The 26,774-nt window shown below is 58.0% G+C and overlaps 1 protein-coding gene across 1 annotated transcript; it reads left to right on the forward strand.

Moving 5' to 3' along the window:
- The first annotated feature begins 3,918 nt into the window (after nucleotides 1–3,918).
- On the forward strand, nucleotides 3,919–26,172 carry WDR18 (WD repeat domain 18). The gene is made up of 10 exons (XM_065422289.1): nucleotides 3,919–4,128; nucleotides 7,385–7,495; nucleotides 11,817–11,950; nucleotides 14,080–14,221; nucleotides 15,218–15,361; nucleotides 15,830–15,894; nucleotides 17,645–17,769; nucleotides 23,087–23,253; nucleotides 25,593–25,661; nucleotides 26,041–26,172. The coding sequence occupies exons 1-10, from the start codon at nucleotides 3,919–3,921 to the stop codon at nucleotides 26,170–26,172; spliced, it is 1,299 nt and encodes a 432-aa protein (XP_065278361.1).
- Nucleotides 26,173–26,774: the final 602 nt, after the last annotated feature.

Below are 26,774 nucleotides of genomic sequence, written 5' to 3' on the forward strand. Positions count from 1 at the left end.
GGGCTGCCTAGCTGATCGTAGGATAGGCCTTTCTGGTCGTAATGTCTATGAACTCTTGCAATGTTTGGGGACGGGGAGGGTCTCTTAAGCCCCCAGCTTCTCTGTGAGAATTTCCAATTCCAATTACAACCCCCCCGAAGGGCCTCGCCCTGCTGGCTGTGGAGAAGAGCGTGGAAGGGAGGCTCAGAAAGCCTGCCCACCGTGTTATTTTTTCTGCTATTCTCATGGTTTTGCAGGCGGGGCTGGCGTGATTTTGGAACGCCTGGGGTTGACAACACGGAAAAGGAGACGGGTGGTCGGCAGACTGCGCTGGAGATCTGCCGGCGACTTCCCTGGGACAACCCCCTAGGCTCCCCATTGGCCTGCCCCTTGGGTGCTCACTGGGGCCCTGATTCGGGGAAGCACGAATGCACATATGTGCCTAAGACCTGATGGGACTTGGAACATGTGCTGCAAGTTATATCGGCTTCTCCCCCCTCCCTGCGCTTGGAAAAGGGCCCCCTAACTCCTCCAGTGGTCTTTGCACCCACCAACCCGCTGCCTTCATGCTCAAATCCCTCCAGCCTCCTCCCCATCCCACCCTCCCTGGCTGACTCCTAAGAAGCTGTGCTGGAGGAGGGGGGCTGGCATGGGCGGGATTCTCCTTTGGACTCTGCAGGCCAGTCCACTGCCATGAAAGCAAGAGCTAGTCTTGCCCCTCCTTGGCTGTAGATCCATAAAGCTTTAGGTTGCTCTGCTGGGACCATCCGTTAATATCCAGCAATTTCCAACTCGCCCCGCCCCGCTTTGCACAGGGGGAGGTTGGGTTGGGCTGAACCAAACTGGGCCGATCTGCTGGGCTCTGTCACTCAAGCCTCTCTCCTTCCCCCTTTATTTGGGCACGGTAACATGATCTGGGCAAGGAGCGCTCAGGGAAGGTGGGATAAGACTCTGCACTTGTTAGCTGGGGATCTCAAAGGGCTTTGCAAACATCCATGGGGGCTTCAGGGATTAGCGCTTTATTTTACACAGGCAGGGAAGGGACTGAGGCCCAGAGAGGTGAGGTGACCTGGGCCCCACAGCAGGTCAGCAGTGGAATTTAACCCAGGAGTCCTGGCTCCCAGTCCCCTCCTCTAGCCCCTGGACTGCAGTGCCAGAGCTGGGAATCGAACCCAGGAGTCCTGGCGCAGCGTTTATTGCGCTAATCGCTGATCGTGCTGCCTCCCTCACAGAGGAAAAGCGACACAGAAGGTTTCCCTAAAAGCTCCCTCCATGCCTTATCTTCATCCTTCCTTTCCCAGCCCCTGCCCTGGTCTCAATCCAGCTGGGGCTCTGGGGGGTCCCTACGAATCGCTCTAATTTGGTGCCTGCCCTTTTTTCTCTGCAAGGCCTCAGCTGGTGCTGTGGGGGGGGATTCCCTTAAGGAGGAGTCTGGTAGAACCGAATAGGGGGGAAGCCTCTATAGAAATTGTCCTGAACCCCTAGAGAATTGAATAGGGAGTAAAATCCTGGCTGCAGGGAGCTGATTCTCGTTCAAAAGGCTGGAGGGGTGAGGGGGTGTGTGTGAGAGGGGTCAGCTCCCAAAGGGGGCTGTAGGGCAGGATGATCCAGCTGGCAGAGAGTCTTGAGCTGGGCAACCTGAGGCCGCTCCGGCCCATCTGTGCTCAGGGTAGAATCCTATCGGCGGGCGCAGCAGCTGTCCAGAAGCAGAGGAGGATTCCAGCCCCCCGAGGAGCACGAATGCTGCACTCGGCCCCTTGCTGCCATCCCCAGAGCTATAGGGACAGGGTGGGGCTGAGGGCCGGAGCTCACCTTCCAGCATCCAGCAGCTGGGCCAATCAGGGGCAGCATCCGCCAAGCTCCAGAGGCAGCTCGGTTTATTCCTGTGGCAAGAGTTTAACCCACCCCCTGCGGTGCATTAGGCAGTGAGTCAGGGACAGAGCTGGGGATAGAACCCAGGAGTCCTGGCCCCCTGGTGTCGTACCACTGCAGGAGGCACCTGCCCCACCCCTGGAAGTTCAGTCCCCTGGTACTTTGCAGCCAGTTCCACCCAGCCTGGGTCAGTGAGTAAAGGAGGTGAAGACAGCATGGGAGAGAAAAGCATTTCATATTCTCCCCTCCCTGTCACTGGCACGTCCTGCTGGGGGGAGCCATCCATACCTCGAATGGGAGCTCAGCCAGGGCCGGGGGCTCAGGCCACAGGGATTCCCTGGGACAGAGTTTTAATTTTGAACTGGCTGTGATTCCCCCTTTGTAGCAGTGCCAGCTATTTCCTGGGCTGTTTTTGAGGCCCTGCCTTCTTCTCAGAGGGGGCACCATGCACTAAGGCACAAGATCGGGAGCCAGGACTCCTGGGTTCTATTCGCAGCTCTGCCACTGCCTTTGCTGTGTCTCCTTGGGCAAGTCACTTCACCTCCCACACGCTCCGTTTTCCCGGCTCTCAGCTCTGCAGCTCGATAGCTCCCATTCGTAGGGAGCCCTCCTCTTCCTGAAGGATCCCTTCGCATGCAATATAGCCGCACAGCACCACTGAAATGCAGCCCCCCACCCCCTGAATGAAACACGCTCCCTGACAGCAAAGGGAAGGGAGACTTGAACCAAAGGCACCAGGACAAACCTTCCACAGAGCCCCGTCGGTTCTGCAATGTCCATGCACGGCAGACAGGGCCGCACGTTTAGCGTCTCAGCTGAAAGCCTTGCACGCTCTAAAGGTCCCGGTGTCGTGCATGACACTATCAGACCTCGGCAGGTTCCATTTGCCTTAAGGCCCCGGCCAAAATTTCCACCTCCTGCCATTACCATTGTGCTGTGAGCCACATTGGCTCTTACCCTGCACTCCACACGTGGCTGCACTTCTGTAGGTGCTGGATCTAGATATGGCAACAAACCCTCCACTGTGAGACTCATGCTGCCTTCAGAGGACTTGTAAGCTCCCGGTTTGTAAAGTATTTAAAAGAGGAATATTATTTCTTTGGGGAGGCCTTTGTCTTAATCAGCAAGAGAAACCTGATACACACGAGTGTTGAAACCATTAGGGGAAGTTCACACTCTTTCCTGTCCCATAATTTCCACAACCGGCCACTCTTCATTCCAGGTAAAGGTCACTTGCATCTTCATATGATTTAGCTCCAGGGTCTGGCTGAGCGAGCGACCTTTGACCTGTGAAACAAGGCAATGGGCAGTAGCCAATAAATCCTGATGCCTGCAGGAAAAAAAGGGGGAGGAAGATTGATTGGCGGGTGGGGGTGGGGAGGAGGTGGATGGAACATTAGCCCTGATGCAGGCAAACTAGCGTAAGAATTCACCAGATAACTCAGGGGTCCCGGGCTCTCCCTTGTAACAGCAGTGAGTTAGTTACACCAGGGGTCTGCAGGAATCCACCTCCGTGCAGTCCCAGCCCAGCCTTCTCCTGAAATGCACCCACCCCTTTTATCCAGCCCTGGAAGTTAAGTTTATCAACCCTGACTTGCTACAGCCTTTACTACGCCAGTCCTGGAAAAGCTTGGCCCAGGGACACCCACCAAGCAAGTCGAATTGTGCAGGTGCAGAGCACCCCCTGCAGCATCGACCACTCCACTCCCTGAAGAAGGACACCCCTAGTGCTGGGCTGGGCTCCCAGCAGCACTGGAGGGCGGTGCTCAGGAGGGGAGAGCAGAGCCCCCACCCCATGCTGCTCAGCACCCCAGTGGGGCATTGAAATCAGACTAACTTCAAAAGAGCGCCCCCTGCTGGGGGACCCATCACAGCTTCTGGGTCTCCCATCCACAGCTGGGACCGACTGCCTCCTGCTTAGCTTCTAGACGCACGTGGGCGGACGCAGCCCCTTGCGAAGGGAGGCGCCTGAGCCACCCTTCCTTTTGGTGGCACGGCGCCTCGTTGTCAAGCGGCGGCCGCTCTTAGGCCGGCGGCGCTCTCGTTGGTCTGGGCGGACCGGAGAAGATGGCGGCGCCCATGGAGGTGGTGCTGGTGACGGACGCCGCCGGGCCGCTGAGCAATTGCTCGGTGTGGGAGCTGCACTCGGGCTCCGCGCTCCCCGGCTACCGGGGCGGCAACAGCGGGGCGCGGGGCCTGGCGCTGCTGGGCGGGGAGCACCTGCTGGGGGCGCAGCTGGGCAAGGGCTACATCAACGTGTGGGAGCTGCAGAGAAAGGTGCCGAGACCCGCCCCCTGCCCCCCCCCGGGCCCTGCCTCAGCTCCCCCGATCATCCCCCCTCGGACCCGCCCCCGGGCCCCCGCCTCATCAACCGCCCCGGGCCTGCCCCCGCCCGCCCGGGAGCCCCCCCCCCATCAACCCCCTCGGACCCGCCCCTGGAGCCCCCGCCCCCGATCAACTCCCTCAGACCCCCCCCCCAGGCTCCCGCCTCAGCCCCCCCGATCAACCCCCCCGGCCCCGGCCCCTGCCCCTCCCGGAGCCCCCCATCAACTCCCTCAGACCCGCCCCCGGACCCCCGCCTTAGCTCCCCCGATCAACTCCCTCACCCGCTCCCGGGCCCTGCCCCCCCCCACGGATACCCTCCCGGAGATTCCGCCTCCCCGGGAACCCCCCGATGAACCCCCTCGGGCCTGTCTCCTGTCCCCCCGGGCCCCTGCTTCAGCACCCCCATCAACCCCTGGGATACCCCCCGGAGACCCCGCCCCCCCGGGAGCCCCCCATCAACCCCCTCAGACCTGCGCCCCTGGCTTCCCGCCTCAGCCCCCCCCCCCCATCAATCCCCTCGGACCTGCCCCCCCCCTGGAATCCCCCTCGGAGTCCCCGCCCCTCTGAGAGCCTGCCCTTGATCAACTCTCTCAGACCCGCCCCTGGGCCCTGCCCCCCCTTGGAGTCCCCGTCCCCCCAGGAGTCCCCGTCAGATCAATCCCCTCGGACCTGCCCCTGGGCCCTGCCCCCCCTGGGAGCCCCCACCCCTGATCAGCTCCCTCCTCTTGGGCTGCACCCCTGGGCCCCCACCTCAGTGCCCCCCCTCGGGGACCCCATTGCCTCAGAGTCTCTCCCTACCAGTGCCCCCAGTCAGGGACCCACCTCAGAGTCCTTCTCTGGCACTCCCCCTGAACCCACCTTGGAGCTCTCCTCCCCCTAACAACCTTCCTGGGGAGACACCCCCTTCCCCCCCAGCACGTGAAGCTCTTGAGAAACCCCAGCAAGGGGCTGTGGAAGCCTTCATTGGGCAGGAGCAGCCCCAGAGACACCCCATCTCCAGACTCCTTATCCAGCAAGTGTCAGCTCCCCCCAGAGAGCTCTGCTTGAGCATGGGCAACCCCTGGCCCCCTTCCCTCTGGACACTCCCCGCCCAGTACTGGGACTTTATCAAAAGGTCCTGAAGAACTTTCTGGGTCTGGAAGCCCCCATTGGGATCCCTCCACCCAGTGAGTGGGATGACCTCTCATGAAAGACAGGACACCCATTCTCCCTGTTTCTGGATGCCCCCCTGATACCAGGGACTCACCCCAGGAGAGAGCCCGAGAGCCCCATCTCCCACACAGTGTGCTGGAGATGTGCAGAAAGCCTCCAGACAGCCTGGGACTTCACCAGGGCCAGGCACTCTGAGAAAAACGGCAGTCTCTCTGCCTGCCCCCGCCCCCCGGAAGTTGTAGAAAAGGATGCCTGGGGTTCCTCTGAGCTCCCCAAAGCTAGGATCTGCTCCGCATCCCCAGGAGAGCTGCAGAAAAAGGTACCGGGAACTGCCACCATGGGGCATCCCAGGGACCCCCGATAATCCCCAGCACAGCTGGAGAGTTCTCCAGTGTGGGGAGTTGCAGTGAAACGTACCAGAGAGATTCTTCCTGAGCCTGAGAACTCCTGTCCCCTAACTTCCACACTCTGCCTCTTGCACTCCAGCTAGGGTGACCAGATAGTAAATGTGAAAAATCGGGACGGGGTTGGGGGGCAATAGACACTTATATAAGACAACGCACAAATACCGGGACTATCCCTTTAAAATGGGACATCTGGTCACCCTAACTCCAGCCAAAAATGGGGCCTCCACTTGCTCCAACCTAGCTGCCCCCCACTCCACCAGCCGCACAGAATAGCCCCAGCTGGCTGCAGGTTGCGTTGATGTTCATCAGCCTTCAGGATGAGACCGCTGCCTGTCACAGGCCTAACCCTCTGCCCCAAACCTGGAATCTCCTGTCCTTTGTCACTCCCATTCGCTGAGCTGTAGAGCAAAAAATCAACCAGCCCAGATATCTTCATGCACAGACCCTTCCTCACCCCGATCCCAGGGTTTATTCTGCTCCCATCAGCTCCCTTTCTCCACAGAACTAGAGAAGAGCATCCACCAGGAGGCAGCGTTAGACCCATTAATCAGGGGGCTCAAATTATTTTATTTCTTTAATTTTTCTATGATCTCCTTACCCTCTGGGCTGCTTTCTGCTGAGCCTCCAGGATTCCCCATCAATGGAGCAGAATTGTATTCAAATCCCTTTCCTTTCAACACCCCTTCCACCTCCAGCGGCTGAAACCTCGTGGGGTAGGAGAGAAGGGAAACCGAGATCTGTCCAACTTTCCCTTTAGCTGAATCTCTCACCCCTTTGGTAGTTGAAACCAAACCAGCAAAGTCCCTAGCAATCTTGTTGCTAGTACAATTTTAACCACAGTGTGGAGAGAGCCTTTGTCTGTCCTTCATCTTCCTCCTCTGCTCCATTGTGCTGCTCCATCATCTTCCTCCTCAGCTCCTTTCTCACCCTTATCCTTTCTCTGTTTCATCTGCAAACTCCAGTGGGACAGGCAGAGAAACCAACCCTGTGTTAAGGAAGCGCATTAAACCAACCATGTATTAAGGAAGCGCATTAAACATTGGAAATCAGATATTCTCAACAATGGCTTCCCTGTTACGGCGTATGTTGGGGTAGCCTCTATGACCTTATCCAAGACTTAATTTATTTCTTTTTTTTAAAGAACTCAGCTTGACTTTGAACTTGACATACTGTTTTTTGTTGACATATAATTAAATTACCCGGAGCTGATTGGACTTACACGTGGGGTGGGTGCAGGGTATACCACACATCTAAAATATACAAGTATTAATTAGCTTATGTACACATTTGAAAGCAAACTGCCAGATCCACCTTTTATTTTACATTGGACTACCCCTTTTATGACTGGTGCATTAATTTTTGGGACCCAGTCTCTACACGGATCATGAGTTGGCCACACCACACCTAGTTGGACATCGCTTGCTTTCCTGCTATCTCTTTTCTACTAGCTACGTATTTTACATATTTACAAAGCAACTGTGAATTAATGTTTTCTTCATTGTTTCATCTCCTTGATCAGAATAGACCAACAGCCTGGACTGGAATTAAATCTGGGTCCTAATTCCTCTTCCCAGATCCTATCCCACCCCCAGTGAATCTCTGCCCACTCACTGAATGCTAATACCCCTTTGCATTCTTTGTACTCCTAGGACCAACTCCAGCAGAAGATCATCTGCCCTGGGCTGGTGACCTGCCTGACAGCTTCCCCTAATGGTCTCTACATCCTGGCAGGCATTGCTGAGAGCATCTATCTGTGGGAGGTAAGAAGTCTGAGGGCTGCTTGGAAGCAGCTGGATAGGCTGTTGAGTTAGAAATGAGACCACATATCGGTAAAGAACCCCCAATAAAAAGCTGCCACCATTACAGTGAAGCAAGTTCATTCAATAGGCTATTGGAAAAATAAAATATATTTGCTATAATGAGCTTGACTGTGCAGTTTCCGTCTTCCATTTCCCATAGGGGCAAGAACTGTCAGTCGAGTACAACACTGAGCACGTTGGCACTTAATAAAGAGAGGACTTCTGGTTGGTACTTTGGTTATGTAGATGATCGCTTCAGGGTGCTTCCTGTTCATGAACTAGACTTGTGTTGTAGGCAAAATGAACACAACCTGAACTCTTGAATGCCTTTCATCCAAAACGCTTTATTAATGAAACTCCACAGTGCTCCTGGGATCGGGGTGGGAGGATATTACGCCCATTTGTGAGCTAAGACATTGAGTTGGGGGCTTGCTCAAGGTAATACCATGAATCAGTGATAGGGCCTTCAGTACATGCCAGGAGTCCTAGCTCCTGCACTAACCACTAGGCCATGCTCTGCCTCCAAAGGCCAAGGTGTGCATTAGCTCAGGAAATGGTGAATTGAAATATATGGTGCCACGGGTCCGATTCTTCAAACGGGCCCTAGGCCTTTGTTCTAGGCCTTCTGATCCATTCATGGCTTTTCCCTGGCATGTGAAAAAACCAGGAGTGCCATGTGTTATGGGCACAGAACTGTCTGGTAAGCTGGGAGCCAGCTTGAAAGTTTCACTAAATATTTTTGAGACTTAACTGGGTTTAAAAAAAAAAAAAGAATTTAAGCTCCAAGGAGGCACAAGGACCCAGCAATCCTTGAGGGGGAGAAACTGAGGCACGTGTTTGTCGTATGACACTGAGTTCCAGGGACAGCAGCCGATCCGAGCGCAGAGATTTGCGTACGGTCCAGTTACTGAAAAGTCCCATCCCATTTGGCATCGGTAATTACACATTATCTGTGCTCTCTGACTGGCTGAGGACTTTCTAGGCCAGTTACAAATAATTTAGGAATTCTTTGCTTGTGTGGAAACCACCTTTGTGCAGTTACAAGAAAGTGCCACAAGGGGGCAGGGGCTGCCTTTCTAGCAGGGCATTTGCTTTATTGCGCATGGGTGTGTGAAGCTGTCAGGTACACTTTGGGGGGTCGGAGCCAGCTGTGTGAGCAGATGCTTCTCCCCCCTCCCTCCCTGGGCTGCTCCAGCAGCCTGTTCTTCTATGTAAGGGGAGAAAGGGGCCCTGCCAGGCGTCCCAATGAGAGGGTGCTGGGTCTCCTCTCTGGTGAGCACTCTTTTTCCCCACTTAATATTTGTATGGGAGGTTAGGGCTGGTGACAGGTGCTGGCTGGTTCTGATCATCCCCAGATCAGAGGGGAGCTTAATTTCCTGTGGCCCGTTCCATCCTTGGGCTCAGAGCTGAGGCTACCCAAAGCGGCTGGTGTGTAGGGACACAGTTTAAAGGGAAATCTACAATTGTTTTGATCATCCTGACAATCTGTTGACAGGATAAGCTGGGCCAGGAGTCAGGACTTCTGGGTTTTATTCCCTGCTCTGCCCACTGACTTGCTGGATGACCTTGGCATAGCCGCTCTCTTTGTGCCTCAGTTTCCCCATTGGCAAAAGGAGGATCATGCTGCTTGCCTGCCTCTTAGGAGCTTTGAGATCTTTGAATTAAAAGTTCTTTTGGTCCTTAAGTGTTGATGATTGCAGCGTTTTTTAGTAGTTATGCAGGGCCCAAAAATGTGCTAAACGCTTCCTAGGGCAAATAAGAAAGACATGACTTGGTCCCAGCCCCAGAGCTAAACTGCGAAGTGTCTAACTTGTAAAGCTGTCAATCCCAGGGGATGTTTCTGAGCCTCGTTATTTGAGCAGCTGTATATTTATTTATCAAATTTTGCTTTTAAAATGTGTTCGTGGTACAGTTAAAACAACAAGGAGTCTGGTGGCACCTTAAAGACTAACAGATTTATTTGGGTAAAAACCCACGAAAGCTTATGCCCAAATAAATCTGTTAGTCTTTAAGGTGCCACCAGACTCCTTGTTGTTTTTGTAGATACAGATTAACACGGCTACCCCCTGATAGTTAAAATAATAATTCAATCCAAGTGCTGAGTCGGGAATGCTGGGCGCACAGGAGCTCCGTGACAGATGCTGTGAGCTGCTCTCTACCGGGCTGTATCTACTAAATACTGCCCTTTCCAACCAGTGCTCTCAAAACACTTTGTACTGACTCACTCCACCTCGCAAACCACTCCCCACCCCCGATAGATAGGAAAGTGTTTTGTCCCGTTGGGTAGATGGAGAAACCGAGGCACGGGGAAGGGATTTTTCTGAGGCCGCACAGAACCAGAGCTGGGAATGGAACCCAGGAGTCTCGTGCCTTAACAGCGAGTCCGTCTAGTCTCCAGTTCATCATGGCTTGGCTTCTTTTTATGCACAAATCTGAAAGCAAGTTGGAAACTGGATCTGTCTCTTCTGTGTGGCTCCCTCCCTGCCAGGCCCTCAGGGAACACCTTTAGCAACCTTTTCTCCCAGAGCATCCCAAAGAACTTGACGCTGATGTGCACCCAGCTTGGCTGAAATGCGGCCACCTCTCGGAGCCAAGTCCAGCACAGCAGGCAGCAGCGTAGGGGAGAGAAACTTCCGCCAAGGATGCCAGGAGCAAACTGCCATGAAAAGTGGGCTCTCTAATGTGTGGGCAAAACAAACGGATCTTGGTTTGTAAGGATGCGTCAGAGAGACCAGAACACAATGGGCTGCGTGGTGCTCGGTTCACCTGCCTTGAAGGGCTGAGCAGGGCATGGCCCCTCCGGTCCCAGGCAGTATAGCGTTTCACACCTGCTGCTGGGCTGCCTACGCCATCCCAGAGAGAGAGGCGAGCCCAGGGGTTAGGGCTCTAGTCTAGGTCTTGGGAGATCCAACTTCAGTTCCACCACAGGCTTCCTGCATGACCTTGGGCAAGTCACTTCTCTTTTCTGTGCCTCGGTTTCCCATCTGTAAAATGGGGTAACAGCAGCACTGCCCTTCTGCACTCTCAGCACATTAAAGATTGTGAGGCAGGTAAGGACCTAGATAGATGGATCCTTCCCAGCCCTCTCGACTTGAGCCCTCTGTCACCCAGAGCAGGACCTGTTCCTCACCTCGTGCCAACCAGCGAAAGCTGAATAATTCAGCCCTGAACAAAACTACTGAGGCCCAGTTTCTTTGAAGTCCTGTTTCCGCCGAGCCCCAGCCAGGGCTCTGCCCTTGGTAGCCTTTCACCTGGACTTAATGAGAGTGAGGGAGTGAAGCGAATATTTCAGCCCCGCAGCTGTCCTCTTTATGTCCCCGGAAATGTGTTTGTCCGGCATCCCTGTGTGGGCTCGCAGCTTCTCCAGCCTTACGTGTAATTAGCTGTGCCCAGATGAGTGCAGGGAGAATTCCTTCCCGACATCCCCTGCGACCCCACAGGACAGGGAACCAGGGTCGGGGTGCAACTTATTCTTTGGGGAACCTAACCCAGAGGGACAGTAATGGTAACTCTGAGATGCACCCTTGCCCCCATCACCTACTATCTTATGTGCAATAGAAGGGTCTAATAATCTTGATCAGAAAACCTCTTTCAGCTGCACTGGTATTTAGATCTCAGGGAAATGAACTTGTGTGTTTTTAGAGGCGTGGCCGTTCTTGGTGGGAACATCCTAGGGCCCCAAATCTCCAACTTCATTGGCAATAAACTAGGGAGAAAAGCTAGTGGTGGTGGAGCTTGGGAGAATCATATGTTAGTTTCTATTTCTTTGTCATTTGATCTGCAGCAAAAGAGGCATCCATGCTGATATATTCACTGACATTAGGTTCCAGAGACTAATCCCGCTGAGTTTAACGGGGGACAGTTCTCACCTCTCTAAACTTGTTTCAAGCTGTCTGCAGACACAAGCAGACATCGCTGCGTCAGTTACGCTCAGGCGCGTTTCGAAGGGTCTCTTCGCAACCCTGGGGGCGAGCGACTCTTTTGAAATGACAGGTTAGTTTGGGGAGTGCGGGAGGGCAGCCTCCCGAAGTGAAGTACCAGCTCATCCTGTTCAAGTCCGCAGATGAACGAAGCAAGGTCAGCCGCGCGCACGCACACGCTGTTTAGCTCTTTTGTCTACCTGTTGCATCCTGCCTGTGTGCTCCCTGGAACAGGGACTGTCCTCTTTGCTGCTTTCAGTGGGATCTTGATGGGGGTTTTTAGACGCTGCTCCAAGGCCAGTAAGGAATGAGGGCTGGGAAGTCTAGGGGCTTTCCCGTGTTCATTTTCTTTTGCTTTCCAGGTCTCCAGCGGGAACCTCCTCGCCATCCTGAACCGACACTACCAAGACCTCACGTGCCTCTGCTTTACCGACGACAGCAGTCACTTTCTCTCGGGGGGCAAGGACTGCCTGGTCCTGGTGTGGAACCTTTACAGGTAGTGTCACATTGCAGTGGGGGCTGGGGCTCCATCCACCGGTGCCGGGGAGCAGTGGAAATTTGGGCTTCTCCCACCCGGGGGCGCTGTCTAGCCCAGTGCAGGAGCCGTGGCTGTGGGGAGCCTCGGGCTGTTGTCTGGCTGCGAAGTAGGAGTGGGGCCAGGTGCTGTTCACTCTCTCCCCGGTGAGGGGTTGCACTCGATTGTTCCACCAGGGATGTTCTGTCCTTTAAAGCCAACGTATAGAAACCAAGGAGAAGCAGGCAGGAAAACGCCCACGCAGATAAACAGGTTGGATACACCTTCCTGGCCAGGTATATTTCCTGCACACGAGGAAACTGCTGGTGTTAAAGGCCCCTTCCCAAGGAGCACACTCCGTGTAACCAGACACATGCAGGAACCACCTGTCTGTGTGTGTGTGTGTGTGTGTGTGTTGGTGTCACGTGCACTAGGAGTCAGACCGCCGGAGTGCTCTCCCTAGCTCTGAGTGGGGAATGCTGTCTAGTAACGAGGGGGAGGGAGAACTGGGAGACAGGATGCCTGGGTTCTATTCCTAGTTCTGAGGGGAGCATTGTCTAGTGGCTAGATCAGGGGTATATGGACACAGGACTCCTGGTTATAGTCCCAATTCTCCAAGGGAAGCATGGTCTAGTTAGCTACAGCAGGAGAGTGGGGGCCAGGATTCCTTGGCTCGCTTTCCAGCTCGGGGAGGGGAGTGGGGGCTCTGTTCCGAGCTCTGGGAGAGGAGTGTGGTCTAGTGGTTACAGCAGGGGGGCTGGGGTGACAAGGTTGTAGATGTCTGTTCTCAGCTGTGCCACTGACCTGCCGGGAACCTTGGGTAAGTCCCTTCCCCTGTCTGGTGTCGTGCTTGTCCCCGTCTGCTGAATGGAGCCACACGCCAGGGCCGCCCAAGGGAGGGCTGATGTTAAGTCAATGTTCGTAAAGTGCTTTGAGATCCTCTGATGAAGGCACTAGAGAAGGGCAAAGGATTCTTATGGCTAATGGACAAAATGCTTCATGTATGGCAGGGAGCGATCCTACCCTGGCTGGAAAGGGGGTGAAGTCCACCAGAGCGTATAGGAGACCTCTCCCTGCTCTGTCTCAGGGACGCCTGCTTTGCTGCTGACCGGCCCGTCCCCTCCTACTGTGGGCTGGGTCCCACCTGCCCGTCACAGAGGCGAAGGGGTGTGGCATGCGGTCTGAGCTAGTGCTTGGCAGCTGTGAGTCTCCCTGGGTGGGGATGTCGGTAACTAACTTGTAACCGTAGGCACCAGTCTGACCCTGCGCGGCCGCTGGGCACGCAGCACCTGTGCCTCAATACCCTTTACCTTGGTGCAGACACCGGGGAGGGGAGGGGTGGGATTGGATGGGGGGAGTAGCAGTCGCTGGTCGCAGGATGGCTTCTGCTGCGCCGCGATCTAGGAAACAAGACCAGGCTGCCATCCCTGAGCGTCCTAACCCGACCCCAGCCTGGGCCACGTGGCAAACAGCCTGGATCCTGCTGCGGCTGCTTTGGGGAGGCAGACGAGCCTAGAACGTCCTGGACACCTGAATACTTCCGGGGGGGCGGGAAGGAGCTATGCCTGACTGCACCAGCAGGATGCCAGCCCTGCCGTCGTCTCAGGGGTGGGGGCTCCTGCCCGTTGATGGCTCCACGAAGTGGCGCAAGCGGGAGGAGGCCGCGGCTGAGACGTTTCCGAGCCGGGGACAGTCGCAAGCTCTGATCTTGGTCTCCTGGCTGCGGTTGAATAGCATCTCCACGATGCTGAGGTCGCTCTTGCGGAGACTCGTTCCCTTCCCCGGCTCCCACGAGCATCCCCGTAGGGCCTCCAGCCGAGGGGGGACCTGGCCTGGCTCCCCTTGGAAACTGTCATTGGCTTAATCAGCTGGAGGGGGCGCTACTCCTTGTCCCCAGCGCAAAGTGAACCATCGGCCCAGGCCCCTCTCCAGCTTGGCGTCCCAGGTGTCGGCAGCCGAGCCTTCATGCTCCCCCCGGCTGCATTGCTGCTCCCTGGAGCTTGTATCCCCACCGCAGCCCTTGCTCCCTCGCGTGGCAGCTGCGCTGTCCCTGCTGCATTTAAATCCCACACACACACACACACACACACACTCTGTTCTTCCCATGGCAGCACCCTGCAGGTGGAGCACTCCCAGATCCCGGAGCCCCGCCACGTGTGGTCTCGACACAGCCTGCCCATAACAGACCTGTGCTGCGGCTTCGGAGGCCCCCTGGCACGAGCGGCCACCTCCTCCCTCGACCAGACGGTGAAGGTAAGGCCTGGATCTGACAGCTCCGGAGACCCGGCCTGTGGTTTCCACGCTGCTGGGTGCCCTGGAGGGCATGTGCGGCTCCCAAAGGGTTAAGCTCTAGCCTCTCTCGTTTGCAGTCCGTTCAGGTCCTTGGCACTCTCTCCGGTGACTCAGACCTGCCAGTCCTAATGGGGTTTCTCCTCTGAACATTAGCAGCTGTTCTGTCACCTCAAACCCATGTCACCATGCGCTTGGCAGCTTCCCTGCTCTCCGGGGAGGTGCCTGGTTAGAGCCCTCTGAGTCGTACCCAGCTGGCAATCCCTCCATCCGGCAGGAGCACCGAGCCATGCAGGCTGCAGTACGGGGCCAGGCCCTCTGAGCCTGGCCAGTTCCAGCATAGGACATTAAAATATTCGGGTGGGTCCCTAGGAGGGGAAACTGCCATGGGATATGATGATATGATCCCCGTTTTACAGGCAGGGAGACAGAGATTAAGGGGCTTGTCCAGCCATGCAGTGAGGCCATGATGCAGCTGGGACACCCAGCCTTCTGTTCTGACCACTAAGCAATGCTACCCCTCTTGGACGGTGATTTCTGGGGAGAATGAAAAGCATCCAGGAAGGGGAGATGGCTCTAGAGCATAGATAAAAGGAGGGAGCCTGGACCGATCAGGCAGCTTAATTGGGAGTGGATGAAGGGAGGGGGAGTGCAGGAGGCTGGGTAACCATTCTGTGTTGAGCAGCGTTGGTTCCCATCTGTATCCTGGAGGCAGTGTCGTCTAGTGAGGAGAACAGGGCTGGTCAGGACTCTCTGCTTTGACCTTGGGCTGGTGGGTCTGTGCCTCCGTTTCCCCATCTGTAGCCTAGGGTGATGCTGCTGCTCCTTCCCAGGCAGGTTAGTGAATGCTGGTGAAGTGCTGCGAGACCCCCTGCTGGAAGGTGCTAAGGAAGGACATGTTCTAATAATGCTATTCCTAAACAATTAATTAACCCTTCTGTCTCCGCCTCCTCCCCCCAGCTCTGGGAAATCTCCTCTGGAGAGCTCCTGCTCTCTGTCCTCTTCGATGTGGGCATCATGGCGGTGACCCTTGACCTCTCCGAGTATCACATGTTCTGTGGTGGCATGGACGGCTCCATCTTTCAGGTCGACCTCTGTGCCTGGGTGAGTGATCTGGGAGGGGCCATCTGGGCGGCGGGTGTCCCGCCGGGCGTGTGTCCCAGTGCGTGTGTCCGTCCGCTGGACAGACGGACGGAGACACACACACACACACACACACCGCTGCAGAAGAGAGCACGTTCCCTTCACCTCCGCTTCTGTGAGGGGGCGAACTCTGAGTCAAGGGACAATGGATTATGGAGCTCAGGCTGCCTGTCTGCACTGGTCCCGGGCCGTAACCCCGGGCGATGCTGCGCCGTGTTGTGATGGTCGCCGTCCTGACATGGGATTGCAACAACCCAAGGCCTGAAATGAGCTTGGGGCCAGACCTGGGAGGGGGTTCACATCCAGCTCTGTCCCTGTCCTGCTCTCCCCTTGAGCAGAGCTCCAGGGAGGCGCTTGCAGTTCCGCAGAGGGAAAGAGGCCAGGTTGATTCTCTTCTTAATTCTCTCTCTCCTTCCTTGGCTCTCGCAGCCTGTTCAGAGAGACCGAGCCTTCCACTCGGAGCGGGAGAACGGGAAGATCTTCAAGGGGCACAGGTGAGGCGTGGCTCTTACAGCTGCTCTGTCTCTAATAGCACCCCGCTCCCAACACCAGCTCCTCCCTAGCACCAGGTCACGCCAGTGATGTTACACCGCCGTGATGTTACGCCGCCGCCTCCTCTTCCCTCAATGGCCTCTTGGGAGCCGGAGGCGGCAGCAGCAAGCTCCACGCACCGAGCTGAATTCCAGATGAGAAATAACCCAGGGGAGGGCGGTTGTACTGCAGCCATTCGCCCCCACTGCTCGTGGGAGCAGGAGAGTCTAGTGGTGCAGAGAGAGAGGACTGAGAGTCAGGGCACCCGGGTTCTGTGCCCAGTTCCGCAAGGGAGTATGATTCAGTGGCTACCACAGAGGACCTGGAGCGAGGTCCTCCTGGATTTTATTCCCAGCTCTGGGAGGCGTGTGACCTAGTGTTTAGACAGCAGAGGGGAACAGGCATGCCGGACTCCTGGGCTGGGAGGGGAGTGTTGTTCAGTGGTTAGAGTGGGCTCGGGGAGGAGTTGGGCCATGTGGGTTCTGTTCCCACAAGCAGAGAGGTACGGCACGTATCGTGCCAGCCATAGGCGCCGACTTCCCCTCTTTCCCGTGGGTATTTGACCCGCTCTCTGCCCCTGGCCCTGCCCCCACTCCACCCCTTCCCTGAGGCTCCGCCCCTTCCCTGCCCCCATTCCAACCCCTTCCCCAAAGTCCCCACCCCAACTCCGTCCCCTCCCTGCCAATATTCCAACTCCTTCCCCAAATCCCCACTCCGGCCCTGTCTCTTCCCCACCTCCTCCCCTGAGTGCACCACGTTCCTGCTCCTCCCCCTCCCTCCCGGAGCGTGCTAATGCTGCCAAACAGCTGTTTGGCGGCGGCCAGGTGGGAAGCGCTGGGAGGAAGGCGGGGGAGCGGGGACGCGGTGCACTCAGGGGAGGAGGAGGGGGGCGGGGAGCTTGGCTGCCAGTGGGTGCAGAGCACCCACTAATTTTTCCCCATGGGTACTCCAGCCCCGAAGCACCCACGGAGTCGCCGCCTATGGTGCCAGCTCCATGATTTTTGTTGTTAAACCAAGTCCCTGCCTCGTTGCGATCTAAAGAGCCAGGCAGGTCCAGGGTACCTGGCCTGTTGGGACTGGCACCACCACTGAACCCCTCCGATGGGGGAGAAGAGGCTGGGAGCAGCTGGAGGAGAAGAGGAGGTGGAGCCCGGAGGGACTGGGCGGGGCATGTCAGGGAATGAGGGCGGAGCCTCAGCAACCCCAGGGTCTGCAGTGAATGATGGGCATGCATTGGGGTGTACGGCGGAGGGGCGCCCGTCAGTGCTGCTCCCCTCCTGAGTCAGTAGCTGATTAGTGACCTCCCCTTTCCATGCCTGTGTCCCAGCAAGGCCTTGGAGTCCCAAGGAACCCCCCCGCCTCTGCGGTGACCCCGGGGAGGAAAGCAGGATGCTGGTCTGTCCGGGCCACTCCTTGCATTAGCCAGAGCGCGGAACTAGGAGGCGCCTTGATGTGCTTCCAACCCCGGGAAGGAGGGGCTTGGACCGTACTGTGCAGCCGTTGGACGGCAAGGCAGCCCGCCTATGGGGAGTGGAGGTGGCCAGCCAGTGGGGTGTCCTGTGTCTACTTCAACCCTGCTCCTCTCTCCTAACCTCCAGCCCAGTCCCCACGTCCCCACTGTGTCTCCGTAACCCACCAGCCACAGCCACGAGCACGGGGCAGCGCAGCCACTCAAGCCCTCCTGGTCCCTCACCGCTGTCCCTCTGTCCACAGGAACCAGGTGACCTGTCTGTCCGTCTCCACGGACGGCAGCCTGCTGCTCTCCGGCTCGCACGACGAAACAGTCCGGCTATGGGACATCCAGAGCAAGCAGTGCCTGCGGACGGTGAATCACAAAGGTGACCGGGACCCTGCGCAGCCCTCCCTCCCCGCCATGCGACCCTGCAGATCGTAGCAAAGCGAGCCAGGAGCAAACGGCTTGCGCCAGTTTTCCCTGTGTGGGACAGTCTGAGCTGAGACCTCAGCCTACTGTTGTGGGGCTAGGGGTGGCTTAACCCCCTCGCTCCCCTGGCGAGTTGACAGCTGGAGAGAGGCACCCACAGCTGCTCTTTAGGAATCAGGTGGGGAAGGGGAGGGGTAATGTTTTTCCAAGCTCCGCCCACAAAATAAGTTCCGCCCACGTGGGATGCCACTCGCAGCCGCTTTTGCAGCTGTTGAGAACATGCAGATCCGTGGGCTCCTTGAGCCGGGCTGCGAATGCACCCAGGGGCTCCGTGGTGAGGCTTTCATGCCCTACTGGAGTAGCAGGTGGGTCGCTGCATGGCAAGGCGTTGGCAGAGCTTGGGCCGGGTTCTTACCGTCCGTCCGCTCCCGAGTCAGCCAAGTGCCTGGGAGGATGCTAATGCCCAGGGGTTTTGTACTGGGACGTGGCTAGAGAAGAAGGCATCTCCCCTCCCTCTGCCTTCTTGTGAGGGTGTGGGTGGCCGTGTCCCGAGGCCTTGCTCCACATTGCCATCATCCGTTACTGCTTGTTTCCGTGCTCTCGGGGGGAGACAGTGGCGTGAGGGGATGGGCAGAAGGGTGACCCGGGCCCAATACTTCACTTAGCAGCCTCAGCACAACATGACGCATTGGAGCCTCTGCCAGCCCAGGCTCTTTAGATGGGCTTGTTGCTAGCAGGCTGGTAGGTGTGAATGGTGATCCCCCCCCTCCACCCCCACAAGGATTCCCCGCCTAGCTAGCCGGCCCCCCATCATCTGTAGCCCTGCTTGATAATACAGCCCCCTTTTGGCGGGGAGCTGCAGGCGATGCCCGCCTAGGCCAGTTGTTGAAACCATGCGAGCCGTTGAAGTACCGTGGAGGTGAATGATAGCGGGGCTTTGATTTCCTGCTTCGTCCGGATCCCATGCAGGACGAGAAGTTGGATTGTTCCCCTGGTCCCAGCTAGAGTGGGGCGGGTGGACTGTGTGCGAGAGGGTGAATTGTCCCGTGCCTCAGACGCTGTGGAAGTGCAGCCTGCTACGGTCCCACGTCTTGAAGGGGCGGCTGCTGCTGCTCCTTTTAAGCAGTCTCGCCCATGCCCGGGGCAGCTGGGCTCGGAGATAACGCGTGTAGCCTGCTCGCCCCTGTTGCAGCTCCCGCCCCTGAGGGCACTGGGAATGATGGGGTGAGGCCGGCAGGAACCAGGCTGGCCCCTGCTATTCCTAGCCTGACCCCCAGTGTTCCCACGCACCCACCCAGTCGAAGAGGCTTGAGCCTGGATAAAGGGGAGCTGATGAGCATTTAATGCAGGAAGCGCTGCCGCCCCCACTTGGGCGCTCTCCTCGTCTATCTGCCCAGGAGAGGGCCCGAGCGAGCTTGACGTGCCGCGGAAAGGCCGGGATTCACCGCTACACTTCCTGGAGCTGTGGGACTTTCCAATGGTCTCTCCCTCCCCCTCCCTGATCACTGCCATCCCTCGTGCCAGGAGCCAGATCCATCCCATAAACCGGTGCTCTGACCCTGTGGTCCTGCAGCACGCCCACGAGGGGTAGAGACAAGCACAGGCCTGGCTGACGTGGCTGGGGCCAGTAGCTGACGTTCTGGTGACCTACGGGCTAGAGCAGTCGGGAGAATGATGCTCTCCGTGCAAAGGGCAGGAGAGAGCTGCCCCCAAGCCGGGATGGAGAGTGAAGTACAAGAGACAAACCCCAGAGGAGGCCGGAAATAGATCCGAGGAGTCAGAGGGCAGCGTGAGGCTGCGACTGCCAGCTAGAGATGACCAAGGATGTTACGCCAATATGTTGAGGGGCAGAGGGGGCGGGCAAAGGGGCCTTTCCCGTAAGGTTTGCTCGTCCGTGGCAGGCTGGGAGGAGAGCCTGTCAGCGCGGGTGGATGGATGGACTCTGAGGAGTTGGTGCTAGGTGCTGTTGAGTGATGAGCTGCGACTCCAGGCAGGGCTACCCAGCAGGGCTCCCCTGTCCCTGAGCCCCCTGCCTTAGCATTCGCTAAACACACACGCTGGTGGGAGAGCGGGGGGAGCAGCGTCAAATCTGGAGAAACGTCCCTGAGCGACCTTCGTCCTGACAGGCCCGGGAGGTGGAATTTGGGCTCCGCCCAGGGCAAGAGCAGAGGAGTTGCCAATGGAGAAAGCGGGGAGGGTGGCAGACTCCTGGGTTCTGTTCCCAGTGCGGCCACTGACTCCCCTTGCAGCCTTGGACAAGTCACTTCCCCAGCCAGTGCCTCAGTTTCCCCATCTGTAAAATGGAGCGAATGGTGCTGCTCCATCTTTGTGAAGCACTTTGAGATCTGAGGAGGGGGGCGGCCGTGGGACTAAAGCACCGAGCGGGGACTCTGGAGACTCTGCCCTGGGTTAGGGCCTCCGGGTGTTTGCACGGCAGAGGGAGTGTTCTGGTAAGTCATCTCCTTTATGGTTACTCGACCGAGTCCCTGTGGCCACGTTGGCAGGAAGCCGCTCGCTGGCCGATAGCTGATACGTCCATCACTAAATGCTTCTGGGAAGGAGTCTCCTGCTCCTTCCATGTGGCTACCAGGCTCTGCAGCAGTCTGGCAGGGAACAGGGACTGGGCGCAGCGCCGGAGCTTCGGGATAATTTATGACGGCTCTGGGGACTTGTGGTCTCTCTGCGCTCCTTGCTAATTGCCTTCCTGTGAAGATGCCTGACCTGTTGGGGACCCTGGGGCTAATCTAATGGATGCTTTCAAAGTTTGTCGGCTTGGGGCGGGGGGAGCAACATTTTAAACAAAGTCTCATGGTGGCAGTGGGTGGCTTCGGAGAGCAGCCCTTGGCAGGGGGAGGCCTGCTTCTGAGCCGGAGAGGCAAGGCCTTTAACTGTCCTGCTGTGTCTAGACCACAGCGCTGCTGGGTACGCTGTCTCCCACGGTTACCCGCTCCCCCTCGTGGGGTACCTAGGGCCAGCCCTGGCCATGTCCCCCTGTGAGCGGGACCCGAGTCCATGGCGATTTCTGATCAGCCTGGGTTTGGGGATGGTGCTGGGGAGCAACCCCCCCACCCACCCCTGACAAATGTTCAGCCCTTCTCCCTTGGGGAGAGACCCACAGTAGCGTTCAGTTCAGGGCCCACTTCAAAACTGGCAAGAACCTTCCTGGGCCATGTCTCGATCTGCTCCCCTCCTTGTTCCCTCTGTCTCTTCCTCATCCGCCACTTGGTCAGCGCAAGAGCCTTCTCCTCTGCATTTCTCTCCATCCACAGCCGCCTTCGTTCATTCCTTTGGCCTGCCACACTCAGCTGGGAACGTCTCTGTCCTCCTCTTAGCCGTCTACCCCCTGAATTCCCCCCCCCCCTCCCGTGCTATCGAGCTGCATGGAGCAGTGACGTGGGGGGATGCACCGAGCTTGTTTTTAATTAGCCACCGCTGTGCTGTTCTGGCCCCGCACGCAACCCCCCTCTCCCCACCCCTCTAGATGAGCAGAGTTTGGAGGCTGCAGCTGCTCGCACCTGCTACTCCAGAGCATATGGGAGCCTTCTGGGCTGGGGAGGCAGAATTTGGAAGTGTGTTTGCCTGGGTGATGGATGCGTGTGTGTGTTTGCCTGGGTGATGGATGCGGGGGGGGGGGGGGGGAGGGAATGTTGGGGCAGGACGACTGATGGAAACCAGTTGCCTGTGTGGGTAAAAGCAGTAATTAAAGCGTTCATTAACTCTGCCAAATGAGTGGGTGACCGATCGTGCCTGCGAGGCGCAGGCCGGTGATGGATGGCTCGCTCTGCAGAGGACAGCCGGCCCGCTGCGCTCTGCTGCACCCAGGCAGCCTTTTCCCAGCTGCACACCGTGTGGAGAGGGGATGGGGTGCTCTTTCCAGGGGGAGTCGCTCCCCGTCTGCAAAGGGAGCTTGCACCTGCAAGGCCTGGCACTACGGGGGGGGGTGGGGAAGAGGACATTTACCCCTCCCCCCATGATCTTCGGGGTCCCCAGGTTACTGGCAGAAAGGCCAAAGTGGGTCCAGGCTTTGTCCTTTGTCTACATTGTACATCACAGCAAAGTACTGACACTAGCCCGTGCTTTACTTCTTTAACGTCTCCGATCCAAGCTTTTCCAGGGGCCTAGTGAGGCCCTGACTCCTGGCAGCTTGCTTGGTTTTTAAATAGCGACCGCCAGGGCCCCCAAAAGACACACTCGGGGGGGGGCACCAGGAAGGGGACCCTAGATCCAGCACGGCTTGCAGGAAGGCTTGGGGTGGGTGGAAGGAGAGTGCGCCCTGAGCCTTGGCTCCTGCGGCACCACGTGGATTAGGGCAGGATGGGCGCTGGTCACTTCCGGGGGGGGGACCCCAATCTCCCAGGGAAGAGGCTGATGGGGCTGAGCTGTCTGCAGCAGCTGAGGGAAGCAAATCAGGGGTCTGCTTGGGGGGCGGGATGGGACTTTCCTCCATGTCCTGGGGGAGTTGGGAAGCTCATCTAGTTCATGTGTGAAGCTGCCGTGGATGTTCAGGGGTCCTGCGTGGGGGGTGTGGAAGGTGCGCGAGAGGGGCAGGGTCGTCAGCCTGCCCTGCTGCACGCACCTCTTCCCAGCTCCAACCATCCCCTCCCCCAGCTGGGTCTCCTTTCCCCTCAAGTGTCAGCATTGCAGCTTCTGTAACCCCATAACCTCCAGCTGCTGAGGCCTGGGCGCCTCTCCCTGGCGCAAGCTCCACTTCCAGACAGAGGCCGCCCCCTGCTTTCTTCTTCAGTTTTGGGGGCCACAAGGCGCCTCCCCTCCATCCCTGTCGCACCATCAGCTCTCTCCCCAAAGCAGGAGAGTCCCCAAGCACTTCCAGCCTCCTTTCAATGAGCCAAAGCCCTCAGCGCCTGGAGTGCTTCCCTGGGCTTTCTGAACAGGCTGGGCCCGCTCTGACCCCCTGCGGGGCCGTCCAGCACCCGCGCACTATCTAATTTCCCAAAGCAGCCCGACCTCGGCCTCTGCATGAGCAGGCCCCCCTGAGTCCTGCGTTTGACGCCTTTGAGTCACTAAGGTCGTTCCCCAGGCTTGATCCGCTTGTTGGTGGGGGTTGTTTTTACGGCTTGGAACCAGGAGTCCCGACTCTCAGTCCCCCTGGCTGCTCTAAGCACAAAGCTACGCTCCCTGCCAGAGCCAGGAAGGGAACCCAGGAGTCCTGGCTGCCGCACGGCCCTTCCTTTCGTTTCCTGGGCTGCCCAGGCGACCCCCGAGCGTCTGAACTGTGTAAACGTGACCGGCTCTTCCTTGTCCTTCATCCCCAGGCCCAGTGACAAACGCCTTCATCGCGCTGGCCCCAGCCAACATGTTTAACCCAGACAGCAAGCCCGGCGTGCCTCTGCCCAAATTCAGCAAACACCTGCACGGCACCGAGAGCAGCGAGGATCAAGGAGCCGAGGGGGTGACGGTGCGCCTCGGCCTCCACCAGCAGGTAGGAGCAAACGTCGCCGGCGTCTGAGCTGGGCCTGGGGGGGGTGATGGATATTGATCCAGCCAGAGCAGAAGCAGGTGGCTGGTCCCTGCTGATCTGATGCTGCTAGGTGGTAGCTTGTTCTGGCATAGCAGAGGAGGTGGGCGGAGAGACCTGACGGACGCCTAGTTTACAGAATACCCGACTCCTGTGTAGTGGATGGGAACGGCCTGAAACCCCAGCGTCACGGCCAGCATCCCTGGGACTGGCCATTCTGTAAATTGGGCTGATCTAGAGGTTAGAGCAAGGGGGACTGGGAGTCAGGACTCCAGGCTTGTATTCCTGGCTCTGGGAGGGGAGTGAGTTACTAGTGGTTAGAGCAGTGGCAGGGAGACAGGACTCTTGGGTTCTATCCCCAGAGGTGTGGGGACGTCTCTGCTGAGGACCCTGCACTGGCAGCCTGTCCCAGTAACAAGCCCCCGAGCTCCCATCAACCTGCCCTGCGAGATGCCCCCTTTCTCATGCAGAATGAAGGAGCCCAGCTGCTCTGCCCGCCCCTCCTCCTATGCAGACCTTGGCTGAAGGTTCTTTACTGTCCCCGGGTGTCCTAACGAATTGCTGGCTTTGGAGGGGTTTCTAATTAACTGATTGTGGCTGAGAAGCTGGAGCTCCTCCCGTGGAGGGGAATTAAAGAACAGTTTCTCTTGCTCTTCCACCCGCAGAAAAGGCTTAATTAGCACTGTGCCCTCCGCCTCTGAACTAATTGCTGGCAAAGGAGAGAGGGGTGTTGAGGGCGTTAGATGGTGCGAATGGGAAAGGGATCCAGGGCCGTGCTGTCCTGCAGGGGGCCTCTGTCCAGCCTGGGTGGAGGATTCTGCAATGCTTTATCCTTCTGCTATAACGGTTCAGGTTCTGTGAAACCGTGGGGCGTCGGGGCTTAGCCGCACACGCTGTGATTGTACCGGGCAATAGCAGGTTTTCAGGAGGGAAGAGGAGAGGAAAAGGTGCCCGACCTCTGCAGTGCCAGTGTAGGTCCCCTTCCCCCCCGGCCACACCTCTGCACAGTCACGTCACCAAGGGCGGTCGAGATTGTTACAGTCGCCGGCTGGAGCCGCAGTGCTGTGTGGAATCTGCCACCACGGCGATCTCGTCCGATCCCCAAAGCTCATCATGCAGGGGAGGGGGAGCAGCTAGCGAGGGCGAAAAATTGGGACGGGGTGGGGGGTAATAGGCGCCTGTATAAGATAAAGCCCCAAATATTGGGACTGTTCTGTAAAATTGGGACATCTGGTCATCCCAAAGCAGAGTCGGACCAGGTCGGTAACTGTATGAGTGACACCAAGTGCTGCAGGAAGGGGCGGTGACGGGTTGGCTTCCCTCTGTCAGCACTGGCCCCAGTGCCCCAGCACGTTAGGGGGGCACGGGGCTGCTGGGAGCAGGGTGGGGGTCATGTCCCTTGGAGTCTGCGCTGACCTCAGCAAGTCAGTGGCAGAGCTGGGAAATCCCTTGCTCTAACCAGTAGGCAATTGCATACCCCTTCCCCACGCCACCGATGTCTCCCAGCTCCACTGCGTCGCTGGGGTTTGCTGTCGCAAACTCCAGCTCAGCTGTCCGACCTTTAACCACCTCCCCGGTCGTTCTGCGGGGGGAAGGGCAGTTCTCGGGCTGGACAGGAAAGCGGTGTGTAAAACCCGACCTCTGGCTTCTCCCTGACCTGCGAGCGGCAGTGTAGCTGGGCTCCAGTGGCGTTGGGAGCCATAGGCCCTGGGGCACCGGGAAATGGAGGACTCCGCACCTGGGAAGGAGCGAAGGGGACACTGAGGACAAGGAGGAAAAGTCCCTGTTGCCCAGAGTGAGATCTAGAGTGGTAGTAACACCGCTGTCTGTGGGACCCTCCCTGGGGACGTCTGCGTGGCCCCGGGGCTCCCTGCACGGCTGGTGCTGCTGCTTGGGGCTTCCCGCCCGCTGTCTGTGGATGATGGTGCATGGCAGGGAGACGGGGCTAGCATGGGGCCTCCCCCCCACTCTAAAAGGGAGTCTGCAGCACCATCCTGCTTCTCATCTCGGGGATGTACCGAGGGGAACGCGCCAGGGCAGGGGCGGTGGGTGGGGAGAAGGGAGTGGGCATTGTTCAGCCGACGGCAGAGCGGGGAGGAGAGATCTCGTCTGTATCGCCCGCGTCCCCTTTCGGAAAGGAAGCGTGGCTGCAGCCCGTGTGCACGAGGTCCCAGATGAGCTCGGCCAGGGGCCAGCGGTGCTGGGACATTCTCTGGGCACTGCAGGGTCCCGCCGTGGGTTTGGGGGACGGTAAGACAATGGGGTCGTGGCCTCACTGACCCCTCCAATGTGTTTCCTTGCAGGGGGCTGGGGAGAGCTACTTGGAAAAGGCTGAACGGTTGTACTCGCAGATGTGCTCGACGAGGGAAAAGGTGAGTCCCACGCACACCAGGGGGGCCCCAGCAGGGCTCGGCGAGGGTTGGCAGTGGAGGGTGGTATGAAATGGGGGGCATCTCCTTCCAGGCACACAGGGTCCCCCTGGAAGCAGGGTGCTCCCTAAGGCTTCCAGGAAGGTCTGTTAAACGCGCTCCCCAAAACCTGGGAACCCTCCCAGTACAGGGTTAGGGGGTGTCTCAAGCTGAGAGGCTTCAGGGCAGGGAACCTGGGATGAGGGGGTAGAAAATAAGAGGTTTGGGGGTTACTGTCGTCTTGGGGAGACCCTGGTTACTTTGTCCCGCTAGTTCCTCCTCCCTCGGGCCTGGGGAGTCGAGACCCCTTCTCCAAGCCCCCTCTGCCACCCTCTCCCTGCAGAACCTGATGGGAGACCAGGAGCAGCTGAAGATTCAAGTGACTGAGCTGGAGGATGAAGTCAGCACGCTCCGGAAGATCAATAAGAACCTCTTTGACTTCTCTGCCCGCATCATCACTAAGACAGCCAAATGAGTGCTCGCCCTGAGCCCTCGCGCGCCCCCCGCCCAGCCCTGCAGAGCTCTCGGCGGGGAGGCGCCGGTGCCCACGGACGCGTGAGCCCTGCAGTCCCGTGGAAATCCACAGCACACGCCAAGCAAACGGGCATCCACACGCAGACTCAGCCACACAACAGCCGAGCACATGTAGGCAGGACGCTGCATGTGCCGTCAGCCACGCGTTGTACGTGCAGTCCCCCATGGCCGTTTTCACACACAGCCGTCTGCATGCGTCGGTGTATGCAGGGGAAGTGCGGTGGGATCTCAGCAGTGTTCTGGACTGAGGGCACCGGGCGCGTGGGAGACCAAACTGGTGCGAATGGAGATACTAAAGGGAACTGTTACCAGGTTGGGGGCAGAGGGGTGGCAGATACAGGGGGACACCCCCCTTCTCTTCCCCTGACTCCCCTTTTTCTTACTCTGCCATGGTGCACGGACAAAGCAACAAGTGCTTCTTTTGTCTCCTACCACCCTGGAGTTGGGGAGGCGATTTTGCGTCTCTCTCTCTCTCTCTCTCTCTCCCCAAGCGGAGATGCTGCTGCTGCTGCTTGGCCCTGAATCCTCTGCGCTAAATTGGCT

Source organism: Emys orbicularis, chromosome 24, assembly GCF_028017835.1.
Source record: "Emys orbicularis isolate rEmyOrb1 chromosome 24, rEmyOrb1.hap1, whole genome shotgun sequence".
Classification (NCBI taxonomy): Eukaryota; Metazoa; Chordata; order Testudines; family Emydidae; genus Emys; species Emys orbicularis.

Excerpts from the sequence above, each read along its gene's own strand:
- WDR18 (XM_065422289.1), top strand. The coding sequence starts at position 3,919 with ATGGCGGCGCCCATGGAGGTGGTGCTGGTGACGGACGCCGCCGGGCCG. Across the intron at positions 4,129-7,384 it reads TGTGGGAGCTGCAGAGAAAG|GACCAACTCCAGCAGAAGAT; the intron begins GTGCCGAGACCC and ends TTGTACTCCTAG. Across the intron at positions 15,895-17,644 it reads AAGATCTTCAAGGGGCACAG|GAACCAGGTGACCTGTCTGT; the intron begins GTGAGGCGTGGC and ends CTCTGTCCACAG.